Source organism: Cygnus olor, chromosome 17 (genome assembly GCF_009769625.2).
Source record: "Cygnus olor isolate bCygOlo1 chromosome 17, bCygOlo1.pri.v2, whole genome shotgun sequence".
NCBI lineage: Eukaryota > Metazoa > Chordata > Aves > Anseriformes > Anatidae > Cygnus > Cygnus olor.
In genome coordinates, this window is record NC_049185.1 from 1,714,222 (window position 1) to 1,732,473 (window position 18,252).

At 61.3% G+C, this 18,252-nt stretch overlaps 2 protein-coding genes across 5 annotated transcripts; one reads left to right on the top strand and one right to left on the bottom strand.

Annotated features, from left to right (window-relative positions):
• Positions 1–1,995: 1,995 nt before the first annotated feature.
• LOC121079474 (cytochrome b-c1 complex subunit 9) lies at positions 1,996–3,758 on the bottom strand. Its single transcript, XM_040576820.1, has 2 exons — positions 3,530–3,758; positions 1,996–2,264 (listed from the first exon to the last, which is right to left on the bottom strand). The coding sequence occupies exons 1-2, from the start codon at positions 3,668–3,670 to the stop codon at positions 2,217–2,219; spliced, it is 189 nt and encodes a 62-aa protein (XP_040432754.1). The 5' UTR covers positions 3,671–3,758; the 3' UTR covers positions 1,996–2,216.
• ZMAT5 (zinc finger matrin-type 5) lies at positions 3,724–16,945 on the top strand. 4 transcript variants are annotated; one of them, XM_040576822.1, is made up of 6 exons: positions 3,724–3,862; positions 7,704–7,932; positions 8,613–8,675; positions 8,897–8,977; positions 14,034–14,145; positions 16,723–16,945. In XM_040576822.1, the coding sequence occupies exons 2-6, from the start codon at positions 7,806–7,808 to the stop codon at positions 16,850–16,852; spliced, it is 513 nt and encodes a 170-aa protein (XP_040432756.1). In that variant the 5' UTR covers positions 3,724–3,862; positions 7,704–7,805; the 3' UTR covers positions 16,853–16,945. The 4 variants fall into 4 exon arrangements, with proteins under 4 accessions (XP_040432756.1, XP_040432755.1, XP_040432757.1 ...); XM_040576821.1 differs by having other exon boundaries at positions 3,750–3,862; positions 7,701–7,932; positions 14,031–14,145; XM_040576823.1 differs by having other exon boundaries at positions 3,750–3,862; positions 7,701–7,932.
• The last annotated feature ends 1,307 nt before the right edge of the window (positions 16,946–18,252 follow it).

Consider the following 18,252-nt stretch of genomic DNA (forward strand, 5'->3'; position numbering starts at 1 on the left):
TGTTTAAGGAACGTCGCTACTGCGCTGTATCTGCAGGCAGTGAAATTCACTTGCTGTTTCGTGTTGGTTCAGTTAAATGAGCTCTGGCCGCTGAGACTCGAGGTGCTTGAACATCAGGATCACGGCATCCTGTGTCAGGTACCAACGGCATGGAAATGGGAGTTGAAGATAGCAGGGTCAGAGTCCCCGGGGAGCTGCCTCCTCGATAACTGCTTGTCACGCTCGGTGAAGCAGAACTGCCCCGATCCTCCTGTTGCTTGGTAGGCAGGGAGCTATTAGGAAATAGTGCTTTCTACTTGCTGAAGGGACCTCCCCTGAGGACTGTCTTTTGTGATGGAGTTGCTCCCTGCGCAGGGAGACCGGCGAGTCCCTCAGTTTGCTCCGTCACCTCTCTGTAAGGTGCTCGAATGCCAAGACATTGGCTGCTACGCTGTGCCTAGACCAGCCTGGAATCCCAGCAGCTGGTGGGAAAGCTGCTCCAGTCGCTCTCGTCACAGAGCGTGCGTGGCTTTTTGGAGCGCGCTTGTCCTCGTGGAGCCAAACTTCCAGGTAAGCGATTTTATTTTTGCTTGGGTAATGTGCTCCGAGAGCCCCCTCCCCACCACCGCGCTGGGTTTTTCCTAGCGCTGCCGTGCAGAGCAGAGCAGACGAAGCTGCCTGTGGTCATCCACGTGCTGAATGAATTACCCCGGGGTCGTGTGGCCTTACAGCTCTGTTCCAGGGTAAATCCAGTGCTGTCCTCCCCCTTCCCAGCGCCGCAGGAGCGCCCCGGCAGGAGCACTGGAGGCACGGAGGTTGCCGCCTCGTTTTACGCAGAGGGCGGGGACTCCAGGGCTGTAGGGTTTCGTGCTGCTGCCGAACCCGGTTGTGCCGGGCTGTCCTCAGAAGTGTAGCAACGGCTGTCACCGTTACGCAAATCAGGTGAAGTCCTGAATGCTGCGAGGACGAGATTCTCCTCTGCGCATCAGCACTGCCCAAGCCTCATATTGACGAGGTGCGGGGGGAAGTGGGTTTTTGAGAAGCTGGTGAATGTAATTCCCTGTCAAGGGAAATTACCTGCTGGGATAACTCACTCTCTCTTCTTTTATAGCGACTGTTCTCTGGACTAATAGCTTCATTTATTCCTTGCCAGTCTGGTACGATGCTGTTTTCCCCTTCCTAATACTGTATTCAGCCTTAGTTCTGGCTTCTAAGAAGCTGCAAATCTCTCTCACCTGCTCAGCATAGCGTGAAGCCATCAGCGCTGCAGCCAGAACTTGTAGTAAAGCAGCACTCCTTTATGGTATGAAATTACCCCAGGAAAGCTTAAACAGCTCCTCTTAAGCAGCTCTATAAAAGCACAGCTGGGACTCGGAAAGCTGTAGTTGTTTTTTGCTCAAAAACAAGCACAATGTTTTCAAGCCCTCTTAATGTTCTTGGAGCAAACGTTTTACTCCTGTCTGGCACGTTATTTACAAACGCAATAAAGCTTCTTTCATTAGCACTGGCTGTAAGCTGCTCTGTCTCATCCATTGCTGAAATTGCTGCTTATTAGTGAAAATATAGTAAGGAGGGAGAGACGCGGTCTCCGTGTGCTGCAGCAGCGGGCTCGGACCAGGGCAAAGAGCAGGTGACAGGATGAGAGTTGCCCATCTGCCCCCCAGATCCTCACAGGACAGGCTTCTCACTGCCCTTTCACTGCTGTGAAATGATGAGGGGCCATGAACCAGCACAGGCCTGCACAGAAAAACTAAATGGGTTGAAAGAGCCTGGTTAAGCCACTGATTTAAGCCCCTGTTCTTTGGACAAGGCTGGAAGCTCCTTGCCCCTCTTACAGCTCTCCTCAGGCAGAAGCCCAGGGTGCTGTTACGGACCCTAGCTGTGTAGGCGCTTTCACGCCGTGCTGAGAACAGCTTCCTTAGTGACCTGAGCCTGTGCTTAAGCATCCTTCATCTCCTAGGTAGAGAGAAGTTACAGGCAGAACCAAGGACAAATCGAGTAAACACGAGCCTGAGACAGGGGCCAAGAACTTTTTATTTTAACGCAGTAAGTTTCAACACAGCAGCAGAACTCCTTGAGTCCAACGCAGTTTACATCGTATCAGGAGGTGGCTGATACAATCTGGCTCGGAGGCGGTCAGGAACCCAATTCCCTTTTGATCCAGCTGGTTTCAGGAGACCAAATCCTTCTCTGCAGTGTTTTTTGCCACCCCAGACTGGATCCTGCTGCTGAGCATTTCAGTTGTCACTCGTTTCATACTTGTGCTTGATGTGTTTCCACAATTTCTGTATAATAACAAACAACAAAAAAAGAAAATTATCTTAGCTCGTGTTTCAGTGGTACTAGGATAAAGCTTCACTTTAAAACAAGTTGTTATGAAACCTACATCGCTAACAGACACTAGGGGACAGAAGAACCTGTAGGGACACATGTCCTATGTGTGCCCCTTGCCCGCTGTGACCAGCGCAACACAAAGGTTTCAGGACACGCAGCCGAGTGCCACCAGCCTGCTCCTTGTCCACGAAGCTCACGCGGAACAGACCTGGTGGAACCTTTTGTCCTCTTACCCCTCTGGCTCTCCTCTCTGCCTTCCCGCCCTTCTTACGGGGCTCGCAAAGAGCAACACGCTGCCTGTGCTGGGAGGGCCCGTGGGTGCTGCCCTGCCTCAGCTCCCCAGGCTGATCCTGACACGGGTGCGTGCGTCCTGTGCCCAGAAGCCCTGAGAACAGACAGGGCAGGGGCTGGAGCCCTCCCTGCTCTCTGGCTCCACAAAGCAGAGATGCCAGGGGCGCTCCGCTCAGCGCCAGGACTTGGCCCCCCCACGAGCAGGCCGTTCTGCCTGGGGAGATGCGGGACGCACAAAGGGACCCGGCCCCGCCTGGGAAATCTGGTGGTGTGATCAGGGCTAACGGGAACACCGTGCGTGCGGTGCTTTCCTGTCTGTTCCAGAAAATGCTTTAATTTTTTTTAAAGTTAATTTTGTTTTCAATCCCCGCTTAAGAAAACGTTAACGCGTAGAAGCTTAAAGCTACAATTAAAGAAGGAGCTGAGCGCAAAGTTCGAACGTAACGTTACAGCAATGACTGCTGCTAAGAAGCCGGGGCCGGGGCCCCTGCTCTTGTTCTCGCTGAATTTTCTCAGCTCCGTCGCCGCTTCTGGCGGAGCTCCTCCAGCCCCTGGGGAGGGGGCGACACCACCGCTCTGCGCGCGGTTCTCAGCGGGCTTCCGAGCCGGTCCCGAGGCCGAGCAGCGGACGGAGGACGCGGGGCAGCTCCTTGCAGCAGCGCGGCCGCGGAGGTGCCTCGGCCTCCCCTTGAAGCCGGGCCCCGAGCGCTGGCAGGGCCGAACGCCGCCCCAGGGCACGGCACCGGCGGACGGCGCGGCCGCCCGAAGCGCTCCGGAGAGGCCCCGCGGGTCCCCGCGCTCGGTGCCCGGCCCGGCCCCGCACCCTCCGCCTGCCCCGGGCCCGCAGCGCCGCGAGGCGCGGGCAGGGCCGCGCTGACCTTCAGGGCCCGTCCCCGCGGCGGGGCGGCCCCGGGCCCGCCCTTACCCCCTCGTTGAGGTGCTCGAAGATGGCGTCGGCGCCCTGGTCGAAGGCGCGCTCGAAGAGGACGGCGCCCAGCACGATGCTGAGCGCGAACGTGGACGTGCGGCGGAACAGCGCGCTGTACGCCTGCCGCAGCAGCGCCATCTTGCCCGCGCCTTCTGCGCCTGCGCCGCCGCCGCCGCCTGGCCGCGGGGCAGGCTGGGAAGTGTAGGCGCCGCCCCGCCGCGGGGCACGCTGGGAGGCGTAGGCGCCGCGCGAGTCGGGGGGGGCGGGGGGATTCTGGGAGTTGTAGGCGCGGCTCCCGGCCGGCGGCGCGGCGCGGAGGCCCCGCGGGCGGTGAGCGGGGAGCGGGGGGGGGCGGCTGGAGGCCGCTGCGCTGCTGCCGACGGGCCCTTGCCCTTCCTCTTCCTCTTCCTCTTCGTCCTGCCCCCGCTCTTCCTCCTCCTCCTCCTGCCCCCCCTTCTCCTCTTCCTCCTCCTCTTTCCTCCCTGCCCCTCCTTTTGCCCCCGCTCCTGCTCCTGCCCCTACTTTAGCCCCTGCCCGTTCCTGCTCCTCCTGCCCCCTGCCCTTCCTCCTTCTCCTCCTCCTCCTGCCCCTGTTCCTGCCCCTCCTCCTCCTGCCCCCTGCTTCTGCCCCACTGCCCCTCTTCCTCCTCTTCCTCCTCTTCCTCCTCTTCCTCCTCTTCCTCCTCTTCCTCCTCTTCCTCCTCTTCCTCCTCTTCCTCCTCTTCCTCCTCTTCCTCCCCTTCCTCCTCCCCTCGCCCCTTCCCTGCCCCTACTTTTGCCCCCACTTCTGCTCCTGCCCTACTTTAGCCCCTGCCCCTGTTCCTGCTCCTCCTCCTCCTCCTCCTCCTCCTGCCCCCCACTCCTGCCCCTTGCTTTTGCCCCCACTCCTGCTCCTGCCCCTGCTTTTGCCCCTGCCCCAACTCTCCCCCCGTTCCTGCCCCTGCTCCTCCTCCTGCCCCCCTGTCCCTGCTCCTGCCCCTCCTTTTGCCCCCACTCCTGCCCCTGCTTTTCCCCCTGCCCGTGCCGGCCCCCGGTAGACGCGTGCTCAGGACGAGGATCCCGATGCTGGAGGCGCCCCACCGCAGGGCCGCTGCTGGGCGAGCACCCGCACGGGTTCCCAGCAGGTCCCAGTGAGGCCGGCGCCATCGCCTCGCTTGTCGCAGCTCCTCGGTCGCTGGCCTTCACGGGGGGTCCTGGGCCAGGGCCTGCGAAACGCCTTGGCGCGACCCACAGGGGCTGGCGGGTGCCTCGTCCCTGCCCTCGCCCCGCCTGGCACCGAGGTCGGTGTTGGGATCCCTCGGGCAGCTCGGTGATGGTTCTGCAAAGGTCGGTGCTGGGGCTGGCTCTGACAGACCTGCCCCACCTGCCTGCGAGCGGCCGCCGCTGTGCCGCGTCCGTGTGACCGTTAGCTTGGTGCCAGGACGGATTTACACCGGGTGTAAAGGAAACTCACGCGGCCCTCCGTCACTGCGAAGGTGCCGCGGGCTTTTTGTGCGTCCCCAGAGAGGTAGGAGCACGTTTAAATTGGCAGCTGAGCACCGTCAGCCTGGCACCGGGATTTCATCAGCTTCACACCCGGGGACCCGAAGTGGCTGGGGCGGCCCCGAGCTGGGGCTGAGAACGCAGGAGCTTGGGGCCGTGGCCCTGGCAGCGAGGCCTCTGGGCGCTCTGCTCGGGGGATCCTTCGTCCCTCTCGATCGGGGGATCCTTCGTCCCGGGGCGATCAGCGCGAGGAGCCTCAGAGTCCTGAACGAGGTCTGCAGCTGGCAGAGCAGGAATCCAAGAGAGGAAACGCGAGGCGATGCACGCGGGCTCGTGCCTCGAGTTTTACCGAGTGAAACACCTGCTGGGTGTCGCAGAACACGGAAATTTTTTTCCATTTCGTCTCAGAACGTGGCATTTCTTATAAAACATCGCTCCGAAGGGCTTAAGGTGGAGGATTCTTCTGTTAATACTTTAAAGCATCGAGATAGAAGACAAAGCCCTGATTTTTGTAATTGGATTTAGGCAGAAAGACTTTTAATCTGGTACAAAGCCCGCCTGAAGTCGTTCGTGGCTGCGTGTGGGTGCAGGGGTCTGTTTGCCTGAATTCAATCGCAAATTAGGGTCTAAAAACATTAAAAGGAAACTGGCCGAGCTGAGGCGGTTCTTCATAAAGCAGCCACGTTTGCTTTATTTCCTAAGGACGGTGATGGATTCCGTTAGACAGCAGCACTGTTTTCAGCTGAATAATGCTCTTTGTTTACCGTCGGAGCCAGCCGGGAGAATGGAAGTAGGTTAGGCAGGGCTGCTCGGAAGCAGCTTTTCTCCTTACGTCCTCGCTCGGCGCGAGTGCTGCGGCGTGCTGGTACTGCGGGGAGCTGTCGGGGCCCAGCCCGGATAATCCACGCAATTGAATTCTTAAAAAGATGAAAATAACGTATTGGGCATAATCTGCGGAGGGGAGATCTCTGGCAGGATCTGGTGCTCCTCAAACTGCGTGGTTTTTTATTTATTATTCCGTTCATCCCCCGCAGTGGGAATTGCTGTGAGAGTTTGGGAGCCAGCTCGCCTGGGACGTGGGCTCTGCCTGCCCGAAATCCGTAGGGGCTTTTCTCTGCTGCGATTATCGCTGTCAGGGCGATGAAAGTAAGTCTGAATTCAGAGGCTGGCTGCTGCTGGGCTTCTGCGGGCAGAATTCCCATCAGGATCTGTGGGGATTTGTGTGGGACCGCTGCACAGCCCGGTTTGGTTTTCCCTCCTTCACAGCGGCTGCTTCTGCAGCGGAGCAGCGCGGGAGTCGGGGCTGAAGCAGGAAGCCTTCGTGTTACCAGAAACCTCGGCAGGCCGTGGCAGGAGGAGTGGCAGGGAGGTTTTTCGGTTCCTAAAAGCCGCAGCAGAGCTTGCCGGTGGGCACCGAGGGCAGGAGCCGCCCCTCTGGCTGCCAGCAGCCCCACGGCCAGCTGCACGACTCGGGGCTGGTCTGGTAGAGGACTGGGGGGCATCTACAGGGTAATGTTCATTAAGCAGCGTTTGGCTGGGGCTCCTTGGGCTGGGGAAGCCAAATTCCAGACCTCCAGCCCCCAAACCGGGCTGAGTTGCACCTCCAAGCGTCGGCGCGGTGTAGCTGGAGCAAGGTGAGGTGTAGCAGAGGGAGCAAGGAAATTGCAGTGAAGAGATTTCAGCTTGGGCTGACTCTGCCAACGCTTTACCTGCGATGTGAGGGCCTGCAGCCCGGCTCAACAAACTCCGGAGATGTCTGCGGGACGCACCACGGCTGGGTGCAGACGGAGGAGGCTGTGCCCCGGGGTGAGCGCCGGGGGTTTCAGGGACCTGGTTTCGAGGCAGCAGCTCTCGGCCGCGCTCAGGGCTCGCCTGGTGCTGCTCTGCCCGCCAGGCCTGAGGACTTGAGGGAGGCTGCGATTGATTCTGACCGGCTTTTATTCACAAAATCTTTATTTCTCGCGCTGCTCGCCACGCTATTTGTTAAGCGCGTTTGGCTGTCAAGGCGTCTAAAGCCGGAGAATTGCTTTGGGAGCTCATCTGCCGGCCTATCCATCTTCGGCGTTTATCAGGTGCCACGATTTCACGAGGAGAGAGCTCACGGCTCCTGCGAGGCCGGATTCACCACTGCGCCCGAGGGCTCGGCTCCTGCGGGTGCTGCGCTTGGCAGAGCAGGGGCTCCTCGCTGCCCTAGGCTGGGGAGGATGGGGAGGGCACCCCTGGGAGCAGGGCACCGCTGCGAGCCCTCCTGCAGCACGGGCAAGCTCAGCTGGCCTGCCGTCCCCACGGCATCCCTCGGTTTCTGCCTCCCCTCGCAGGGCTGGACACGGGGAAGTTCCTTCCTCTCGCCTGTGCCGTGATTTGTGGCCCCGGGCTGGGGTCCTGGGCCCCGGCTGCTGCGGTGGCCTCGGCCTCTGGAGCTGGGTGGCCTCTGCGGCCACCTTCCCTGTGCGTGGAGCCCCGGGCTCGCGGGGCCGCTGCGGGCTGAGCCCCCTGGCTGCTGCAGCACGGGGAAGTCGCTCGGCAGAGCCACGGAGGTGGGAGTGGGAGACGGGAGCCAGCTCCCCCGCGCACACGCAGCGGGCGCTGCCTTGCCAGCCCGCGATGGGCAGGGGTATGTACTGTCGGGTCTCACCCGCTCCTCAGCCTGCCAACCCTAAATGATTGGAGTTGTTCTCCTTCGGAAGCAGGCGCTGTAAATCTTGGATCCTCCGGCACGTCCTTCTCCGTCCGCGGGGCGAGGATGTCTGATGGCTCCCGGGCGGCGCTGAGGCTGCTCTGCTGGAAGAGAGATGGGGAAAAGGTACTTCTGTGATTACTGCGACCGCTCCTTCCAGGACAACCTCCACAACAGGAAGAAACACCTCAACGGAGTGCAGCATCTCCGGGCTAAGAGGGCCTGGTACGACTTGTTCCGAGGTGGGTGCTGCCTGCCCCTTCCGTCCCAGGGCTGGGGCATTGGGTGAAACCAAGCCAGCACCGATCCTTTGTGTTCCCTCCGGTCTGTGGCAGTGAGTCGGGGACTTGAATGCGCTTGCCTCGTGCATTTCTTCTCCCCCGGCTGCAGCCCTTGATTTTCCTCTGATTGGTAAAATCCCTCCTCCCGGCGCTGACGGTTTGTCTCGTCTTGCCTCCGGACATCTCCAGACATTCACATCAGGTGGTGCAAGTTCTTCCACAGCCCATGGGAGCGGCATGGGGCTTTCCCCAGCACATCCCTGGGAGGTGAAGGACCACGGCACTGGGGTCTGCTCGAAGCTCAGCTCAGGGTTCAGTAGGGCCTGCCCGTGGGGTTTCTGAGAGCCCCGCTAACCTGCCTGGTCTGCCTGTGCTCCACAGAAGTGTTGCGGAGTCCTTGCTTTTCCGTCGTGCTTCTTTTGCTCCACTTGGATGGGGAGGGAAGGTGTTATCAGGAAGCTGATGAAAAGCTGAAGCCTGGGGTGTAGATGGGGACTGTCTGTTTGCTGGAGTTCACGATTATCACGTAAAATGTCTTCCCGTTAGTCAGCAGACCTGCATGGGACCATGATGGGACTGGCGGGGTGTCCCCGTGCAGGAGGTCTGACCCTGTCCCGTGTTCTGTCTTTCATCACCCCCAGATGCTGCTGCCATCCTGCAAGAGGAGCAGAGCAAGAAACCGTGTCGGAAGTTTCTGCAAACAGGTGAGTTCTGAGCTGGAAATACCTGCCCGAGCTACCGCAGCTCCTTCGTGAGCTGCCGGGGCTGCTCAGGGGAGCCCTGGAGTGTGTGTCCTCCCTGGAGGGAGCGAAGGGCTTGGGTCTGTGCGTCCTGAGCGCTGCGGATCCTGGGTTTGCAGGCACGTTTCCGTGGGAGGGCCTTGTGCGTGCGGCTCTCACGGGGCTCTCCGTGGCTTTTGTTGCAGGGCAGTGTGATTTCGGGTCCAACTGCAGATTTTCCCACATGACAGAGCAGGACCTGGAGAAGCTGAGCGCCCAGGTGCAAGGTGAGTCCTGGAACCAGAAGCTGCCCAGCGGTCTCTGAGGAAGGGGGGAGCTGCTGCGGGGAGCGTGGGCTGCCGGGGGGCACACGAGGAGCTGTGCAGCGAGAGCTCGTGGTCCTGTGCTGTGTGTGAACGTGGGTCCCTCCCGGCTGCCTCCCCTGGCTGTGCCAGGCGGTGGGCTGCCTGTGAGCGCTGCCGTTTTTCAGATGCTTGCCGCTCTTGATCTGCTGGCACAGACGCAAACCTGAAGAGCTGAGCAGTGCCGCTACCACTTAGCAGCGAGCATCTGAAGCTGAGGGTGGGCTTTCCGAGCCCTTGGGGTTTTGTTCAGTCAGGGAATAAAAACTGTCAGCAGCAGAGGGCACTGGTACATCGCTTCCCCTTGAATTTATGGATTTGACTTCCCCCTGTGACTCTCTGTTATGACCAAGGACCTGCTGCTTCCACTCTCGTGAGAAGCTAGCTACGACCAGATGCGTTATTCGGAGGGGAGGATATGGGGTCCTGGATCCAGAAACAGCCTCTGCTGACGTGGTGTAGGGTGGAACTGGAGCCTGGGCGGAAGGCAAATAGCACCTGCTCCCCTGCGGGGAGTGGGCTCCTTTTTTTTTTTTTTTTTTTTTTTGTACTAAGAGAGGAGGAGAATTTTTTTGTACCAAGAGAATTTTATCTTGCCGAGAGCACTGCCTCCTTGCCCTAAAAAGAATGCAGCTCTGTTTTCCTGTAATATTCATTGCTCCTGTGCTTAGAGAAAATGTGAGTGAGGTGTTGTGAGTGAGGACTGAGTGCCTGAGGTCCTCTCTGGAGACCACCCAGGCCCAGCCCTCCCTTGCTGCAGGTAGGGTGAACACAGCAGGCTGCTCGGGGCCGTGTCCGGGGGTGCTCTGAGTACCTCCAGGGATGGAGACTCCACCTTGGAGCTCCACTGTGGGCAACCTGCGTCAGTGGTTGACCACCTTTACAGCAAAAACGTATTTTCTCAAGTTTAAAGGGAAATTCCTGTATTTCACTTTGCGTCCATTGCCTCTTCCCCTTCCCCTGGACACCGTTAAGCACAGCCTGGTTCCGTCATCTTATCTTCTGGGTATGTGCCCCCACGGGTGAGATCCCCCTGAGCCTTCCCGTTCCCATTGTGTTTTGGGTGCTCCAGACCTTTCATCATCAGCGTGGCCCTTTGCTGGACTCCCCCCAGTAAGCCCCAGTGGCACTGGGGAGCCCAGGACTGGGCACAGCAGCGCGGGGCCGCCGCAGCCCAGCTTCCGAGCAGAGCTCAGCCTGCGAGCTGCAGCCAGCTGCTGTTTTGCCACAAGTCTGGCAAAAACAGGCTGAAGTGTTGAAAGTGTGCGTGCCTATGGGGTTTGGGGTGCGTGCGGGGCCGGGGCTCCCTGCTGGCCTTTGGAGGGCCCAGGCTCGGGGAGGCAGGGCTCCGTTGCTGCCCCGGGCAGCGGGAGGAAGGCAGGCACTGCGGAGCCTTGCAGCCCTCCTGCTGCTGAGCAAGCAGGGCGACCCTGAACCGATGGCTGAGCAGTGCTGGCAGTCCATAAAACCCAGCTGGGCGGCTGCAGAGCCCCTCCAGCACCCCTCTCTGCTGCAGGGCCGCGTGCCCGGCTCCCAGGGGCGGCGGCGGACATCAGCCTGTCCGCAGGAACCCGCGGCGCTTCCAGGCACCGAAGGCTGTTTGTTGCAGGGGGAGAGAAAGCTCCCTGGAGAGGAGCAGAGCTGCAGGGGAAGTCTGGCGAGCTGCTCTGCGCTCGGGCGGCCTTCCTTGCCAATTACACGTGTTCCCGAGTATTGACTTGTGTCAGATGGGTCAGGTGGGAGCGGGGAATTGGCTAGGAGAGAGCCGAGTCCTGGGAGATTACTTGGAAACCTTGCATTTGTATTGCCAAGTCAAACATTTAATTAAACAATTAGGCTTCGAGGAGCGATGGCTGGGGGACGGCAGGGTGCCTCCTCCTCGGCTGTGCTGCTCCGTGCCGAGCGCCGGGCTGCGGAGTGAGGTCCTGCCTGCCTCTCCCGTGGAAATCCTGCTCGCCTCTCTCCTGGTGGTGCTCCACAGAAATCCCGTGTGAGCCAAGCTGAGGATCACGCAGACCCCCCCAGCCTGACCAGCTGAGCCTGCAGAGAGCCTGAAGGGGTTTGGTGGAGGGCAGAGCTCAGCAGGACACTGGGGAGGAGCGGTGGAGCCCGTACGTGACTCGCTAGTCCGGACAGAACGAACGGCCACGGGTGCCAAGCCGCCGTCGGATGTGTCGTGGGGACATTACACCACTCCTTAGGCAGCGAAGTATCAATGTCTCAGGTGGTGAGGCTGAGGAGAGAGTTTAAAGCAAGCGTGTGTGATGGCAGGTTGGTCTGCAGGAGGCTCGGTGCTCGTCCAGCACGTCCTCGTGTCCCTGTGGGGCGCATGGTGTTGGTACTTCTCTGGCAGCAGGTTTCTCTTGCTGACGATGCATTTGGTTAACAGCCGAAGGAAACGTCACCGTGTTTATAATGTTTGGCCTTCTTAACGTGGGGAGCTCACCCCGTTGGTTGTGCTAGTCGTGTGGCTTAAACGGGAACATTTCTGGACACTTTGTAAGAGCTCAGAGCGTGCCCTAGTTTGGCTTTGGCAGTTCCGCGCCCGGTAGAATACGCTCACGAGGAAGCAACATTCCCACCGTCAGCGGGGAGAGAGGCACATCCCCAGCTGTTACCGCATCAAAGCCTTCTCCTGCTGCATCTGCCGCATCATTCATCACGGAGACGCTTCCAGGATGTTGTCTTTAGTACACTCACGTCAGGAAAAGTCACCGTCAAATCGGCGGCGTCTTGCTCGGAGCTACGGGCTCCCTGCTGCTCTGCGTCGCTCCTGCTCGCGGCATCGCCACGAGGCAGCCCCGTGGGTTAGCCCCGGCCAGCCGGAGCTGCGAGGGAGAGGAGGAGCACGGCTGGGTGAGTGCTCCAGACCCATCCCGGCGGTTGGGAGAGCACGGCCGAGGCTGCTGGGCGCTGAGCTCGGCGAGGAGCAGGACGAGGAGCGCGCTGTCATCGTTGGCTGCGAGGCGGCGACCTGCAAAGGTGCTCGTGTCGAGGGCGGCACCGGCCCCGTCCCTCAGCCGCCGTTTGCTGCTGGTCCTGTGCACGGGGGGGGAGTTCGGGCAGCCCCCGCGTCCCGTCCAGGCAGGGAGCTGAAGGATCACACGTCAGCCTCTCTGCTGGGCGGCCCGCTCGGTGCTGGTGGCGGTGCCTGGTCCGGGAGGATCCACGTCAGCCCGCTGAGCCGGGCTGGATGTGTGTCTCGGGCTCCTCGCGAGTCAAAGCCTGGGGGTTCCTTGGTTTTATTTCGGAGCGGGGGCAGCTCGTGCTAAAAGGTGCACGGGGAGGAAAGATAAATCCGGAATTCTACTCCGGCATCATTAGAGAGGCACATAATGACTTCAGCCGCTCTTTTAATTGGCTGTAATTAGGCTTTGAGGCAAACACCCCGGTGAGAAGGCAGGGCCCTCACCCCTGCCTCGCTGCATGGGCATTTACGAGGAGCGAGGGCCGCTAATTGTGGTCCCGAATTTCCTCTTGCAGCACCTGTTGGCACTCAGGGAGCGTGTGCAGTCTGCTGGAGGGTTTGGCGGCCCTCAGATGGGCCGTGCGTACCTCGGAGGAGGATGAGGCAGAGATGCGCCCCTGACGGACACGTGTCCTGGCAGCAGAGCCAGGCGTGTGCCCATACCCGCTGCCTTCCGGCCCGGCCGCACCGCTCATCGCTGTGCTGGAGGTGCCCGGTCCTCAGCAGGGGGAGAAACTGGGACCCAAGGGACCCAAGGTGGCCGCGGTCGGTGCTGCTGAGGAAGGCTAACGTGTCCGAGCTGGAGCCAAACGCCCAGCTTACCGCACAGCTCGTGTCCCGCGCTGCCCTCAGGCTCTGGGTCGGCCCTGCGCGGCTCCGCTGGCACTTTGCTCCTCCAGAAGAACCCCGGGAGACCTGAACAGCCCCGTTTCCAGCCGGCGTCCTTATCGCTGGGCTGCAGAGCAGCGCCCCGACGTCGGGCTCGCCTCGTGGTGGCGGCGAGCGCATCGTCACCTCCTCCCAGCGGCTGGAAAGGCCGGGTGACAAATTATCCATCTCGGGCTGCGCATTGTGTCGCATGTAAAGGCCGTCCTCATGAATATTCAACAGGCAGATGAATAATTGGGTGCCACCACTGGGATGGAGTGATCCTTCACTTTGCCCAAGCGATATTAATTTCACACCCTGTCTGGAAACGTATAATATTTTCCTAAAAGGCGTGACATACGGCGGCGAGGCACGGCGCTGGCTCCTGGTGGGCACGGCTGCAGGTGGCCGGCACCAGGGGGACACTGCTGGATCTCCGGGTGGGATCGGGGGTCCCCAAAGCGCTTGTCCCCGGAGGGTTTGGTGAGCAAAGGGGGACGACACGCAGCTGCCTCGGCGTCCTTTTTGTTAATATCATATTTTTCCCGAAGTATCACATTCCCTCTTGGGAACTTCCCACTAGGCTGGAGGTGTGATGGCGCCGAGCGTCCGTTTGGAGTAGGACTGTGCCAAGGGCGTGCGAGCACCCGCTGCTGCTCCGCCCCTGCTGTCGGGGGGCACCGGGGAGCTCCGTGGCCGATCTCTGCACCGTGAGAGGTGCTGGTGAACACCGGGCTGCCCTACTCGCCCCCCTGGGTGATGGGGGGGGGTCGAAGCTTGACAGCACCGCGGGCTGCTCTGCCTCTGCCCTGCCTCTGGGTGGGCAGCCGAGGTTTCTGCTGGCACTGCCCTGCTCGCTCCAGCCTGCAGGAGAAAATGCAGGAGCTCCTGTGAGCTGCTTGGGAGTGCTTGAGGTGAGGAGGAGGAGGAGGAGGCAGCGATCAGCCCCAGGGAGATGCCAGCTGCCCCCCAGCCAAGCGCTCCAGCCGGCGAGCATCCGACGGCAGGCAGGCAGCGGAGGAGGAGGGGGTGCTGCGGGCAAACTGCAAACTCTCGACTCCAAGAAACTCTGCAGGGTGATGAGCTCTGGGGGTAATGGAGCGAGAGGGGTGCGGGGCGAGCGTCTGACAGCCCTCTCTCAAACAGGGGAGCAGCGGCTGAAGGAGCTGCGGCAGGAGGGAGCTGATGTCCCGCTTGGCACCATCGAGGACTGGCTGGAGAAGAGGGCAAAGAGGCTGAGCGCGGCACAGAGCAACAGGTACCGGGGGCTGGGGGCATCCCAGTGAGGTGGGATCCCACAACAGGGCTTGGGGACCATGCAGGTGGCCAGGGCTGCCACCCAGCTTGATACCAGAGCCACGCGGTGCTCTTGGCACCCGCAGGGACCCACCCGCAGACCCAGCGTGGCACACCTGCCTCGGGGACACGTGCACGTGTGTCCCCACGCCGTGGGGGGCGAGGCAGGTCCCGCTGCCTGCGGCTGCTGCCCCGGGGAAGGCAGGCAGAGGGTACCCCTGTGCCCTTGGCAGTGCGCACGGACGTGTCTGGGAGGCCGCAGTGGCGGCGGCGCTGAGTTATTGATGCCTGCTGTGGGTGACAGGAGGCTGGGCTCATCTGTTGCCAGCTCCCCCATCCTCTGCCTGCCCTGTCTGCGCATCTCTGCCCGTCCCTGCCTTCTCCTCCGCCAGGCAGAGGGTGGGATTAGCTCCTCCTCACAGCAGCGGGACGCCTGCCTGCGGGTCCCTGCTGTTCCCTCACTCACCTGACTGTGCCGCAGGCTTAATTGGATGACATTTGGGCAGGTGCCAAATCTCTCTTTTGTTCTTTTTTTTTTTTTTTTATGTTTGCTCCTGTCCTCTCCGTGTTTGGTCTGGGCAGGATCTTCCTTCTGGTGCTTGTCTGGGCGCGTTGCATTCTGCTCCCTTCATCCATCAGCCTGGCTGCTCTTCGCCCTGCAGCCGTGCTCGCTGGCAGCAGCAAGCTCCCTCCCCTGTTTGGCTTGCCCTGTTTTGTTTGTCCTGCCCAAGATCCCTCAATCTCGGGACAGATCCTCTCCTGCAGACAATACCCAGCAGAATTCCCAGCCTCCCATCATTATTTGGTCCCTGCTGCCTCCAAGCACGCACCAGACCCGGCGTTTTTCGGGTTGTTGCTTTCCACCCAGCCTCTCCGCCCCCACAGGCCCCGAGACCATCTGCTGCAGCAAACCAGCACCAGCTCTTCGGCGCTTCTCTTGCCGTGTCTGGCCTCAACGGTGTCCGTTGCCGTCACCTTTCTTCTCCCCTCGTGTCCTTTCCAGCCCCGCCGTTGCCCTTCTGAGCAGCGGTGCGCTTCGCTTCGTCTGCCAGAGGTCTTGTGCTTGGAGCGCGTGTGTCCGCCCTAACGGCCACGGAGCCCCCTTGTCTGCCTCCATCAGGAAGGGTCGGGGCGCCGGGAGATGTCATGGAAATGGGCGAGGGCAGGGGAGGGGACCCCATTAGTGCCTGGGGGAAGGGAACAGCCCTGACCCTTACCAACACCGGAGAACCCGCGTGGGGCGGCCGGTCTGAGTGCTGCAGCAGCAGGTGAGCCTCCGACAGCGCTCGTATCCAATGAGACCCCGGGGAATCGAGTGCCCAGACAGCATCCTCCCTATCGATCAGCTCTGCAGCTCGCAGAGCAGCTCGTTACGGGAGAGCCGTGCCGCTCCGCCTCGCAGCGCGCCCTGTCCTGCTCCCTGCCCGCTGCCGCGGGACCCGCGTGTAACCGGGGAAATGCCTCGCTGCAGACAAGCCTCCACCGAGGGGAGAAGCTTCAGGCCAGGTGGCTTCACTCTGCGCTGGCTGCTCAGAAAACACAGCACTTGACTTGGGGAGCTGGCGTTTGGCCACGTCGCCGGCCCTGCAGGGAGAGGAGGGTGCTGCTCCCCCGGAGCATTATGTAAGGGAGCGCAATTACGTTTCTTCTGGCATCGCAATTAAAAGGAACCATCAGGATCAGAGCGAGAGGCCCGGGAAGCTGGGAGGCTGCTGTCAGGGCTTGTGCTGAAGGACAAGTGAGTTTCCTGTGCTGAGGAATTAAGGAAAGGGCACGTTTCCTGGGGATTTAAACCTGTCCCGGCCCAGCTCTTTTTCCGGCTGGAGACAAGGGAGCGATGCTTCTCGTTCTGCACTTCTGTCCCGCGTGATGCTTGCAGCAGCCTCCCCTAATAAATAGGAGCGGGAGAGAGAAAAAGTGTTCCCCAGGCTGCGAGCTGGAGGAGAAAGCCTCTTCCCTCTGGTGAAGGGTGCTTCTGTGAAAACACCCTGGCATTTTGGCAGCTCCTCTGCTTCCGAGGGGTCCTTGTCCTTTGGGAAGTGTGCAGCTGCCTTGGGATTAGGGCTGCTCGGGAAGAGATCACGGAAACATCTGCTGATGTGGCTCACTCAAAACTCAGCTGTGCAGGGAGCTGTGGGCAGCTGGGGGACGGAGGGGCTGGGGTCAGCGCTGCTCTGGGGCCGTGCCCCCCGCCAGCAGCTTTGCGGCCCCCGCAGAGCCCCGCTGCAGGTGGTACTCACACCTTGTCTTGCTGCTGTGCACGGGGCTGGCAAACAGCAGCTATTTAATGGGATTTTGGGGTCAGGCAGGCAGCTCTGCTCTTGGTTTGGGAGGGGGGGAACACACCTGCGTGCCCATGGCCGAACCCATCCTCTGCTGCTCCCCTTCATCTCCTCTGAGGCTTTATTTTCGGGACAAGCAGAGGGAGCACAGGCAGGCTCACCCCCCAAGGACACCGCAGTGTCCCTAAGCGGGACCATGCTCTTGAACCGAGTCAGCCACGGCTCATCTCTGCCCTTTTCCTCTCCCATCTCCGCAGCGCCCTGCCTGAGAAACCAGTGCCCTTCCAGTACCCGCCGGGCTGGCCGCCGCCTCAGGAGCTGCCCCCGTCCCTGCAGGCCCCCCCGGCTGGGGGGTGGCCGCTGCCCCCCGACCTGCAGTGGGGCTGAGGCGCCCTGCTGGGGCTGGACGTCGCCCTCGCCTGAGAAAGGCACTGAATTATTGACATATGCTTTTATTTTAATAAAATTGTCCCCCCCCCCCCCCCATCGCAGCCTCGTGTTATTTCTCGCCTGGCAGCCTCCGGTGGGTCGAGCTGGTCCCCGGGGGTCGTCGCCGTGCTCCCCAAACGGGGAGCGAAGCTGCAGCCCCGCTCGCATGGCTGCCGCCTGCGCAGCCCGTCCAGGTTGGGGAAGGCAGCTGTAAGCAGGCCTTTAAAAGTTGCTGCTTAATATTTCCTCCCGTGTTGATGACTTACGTTTGCTTCTGTTAAATGCAGTGGGTAACGCTGCTTCAGTTCAGGTGCTGGAGCTCCTAACGAAGAGCTCGGGGAGCTCCCGAAAGCCCCGTGCTCCTGCTCCCACTACGCTGGAGGTGAGAAGCAAGGAGGAAAAAACATTCCGAGGCTCCTCCTGCTCCAGGAAATTAAGTAAGGGGTGAGTGCCAACGGGGCAAGTATCTGCGGGTCACTCCCTGCTGTGGGAGCTGGCTGGCCAGGACTGGGCGTTGGGATCAGGCCAGTGGCAAATAAAAGTCAAGTATCGGGCGCGACGGGACTGCGTGAACGTGGGGAGTGCAAACGAGGAAGGGGCTCGCTCTGCCTGCCCCAGCACCTGCTCTTCGTCTCCTCCTACCTCCGGGAGCAGATGAGGGTGCTCGCAGGGCGCAGCTTTGGCTTGGCCGCCACCCCCCAGAGCTCAGGGCCGTGTGCCCCACTCGGCGCCCGGCTCCGGCACGGAGCTCGTGGCCGCGGCGTGCCAGAGCAGCGCCCTGCCAGCAGTGCCACGCTGCCGCTGCCAGCGCACTCCAGGTTTGGCCACGCATGCGGGCGGCGGCTCCAGGTTCACGGAGAGCGCCGGTGGCCGCCAGCTGCCTCCGGGCAGCGATGCGCAGCGGGAGCTGCCAGCCCCAGCCCGGGGCTCCCGGGAGCAGCGGCAACCCGCGCTGCCTCCGCCTTGGCACAAGCAGAGGCTGGATGTGAGCGTGGCTGGAGGCTGGGTGCGCTTTTAGCCGAGCTCAGGGGTGGTTTTACCCTTCCCGGCGTTGTTCTGGCTTGGGCTGCTGCGCCCTGTGCTCTGCAGGCTTCGTCAAGGGGGAGCCCAGGGGCTGGGACCCGAGGGTGCGGCACCCATTTGGCACCTCTCGGCCTCCCCTGGAGGACGGGAACCCCCTGCCCTGAATGCGGAGGCCGTTCCCCTTCAGGAGGCCAAATGAGGCAAAAATAACCCCAAAGGGGCTGTGATGCTCCGGAGCGGGGACGTGAACAGCCGGGCTCCACTGTCAGCCACCCGTGGGAGCAGGTTTGGCTGCTCCCCCACCCCGCGTTGAGGTGCAGCCCCCGGGGAGAGGC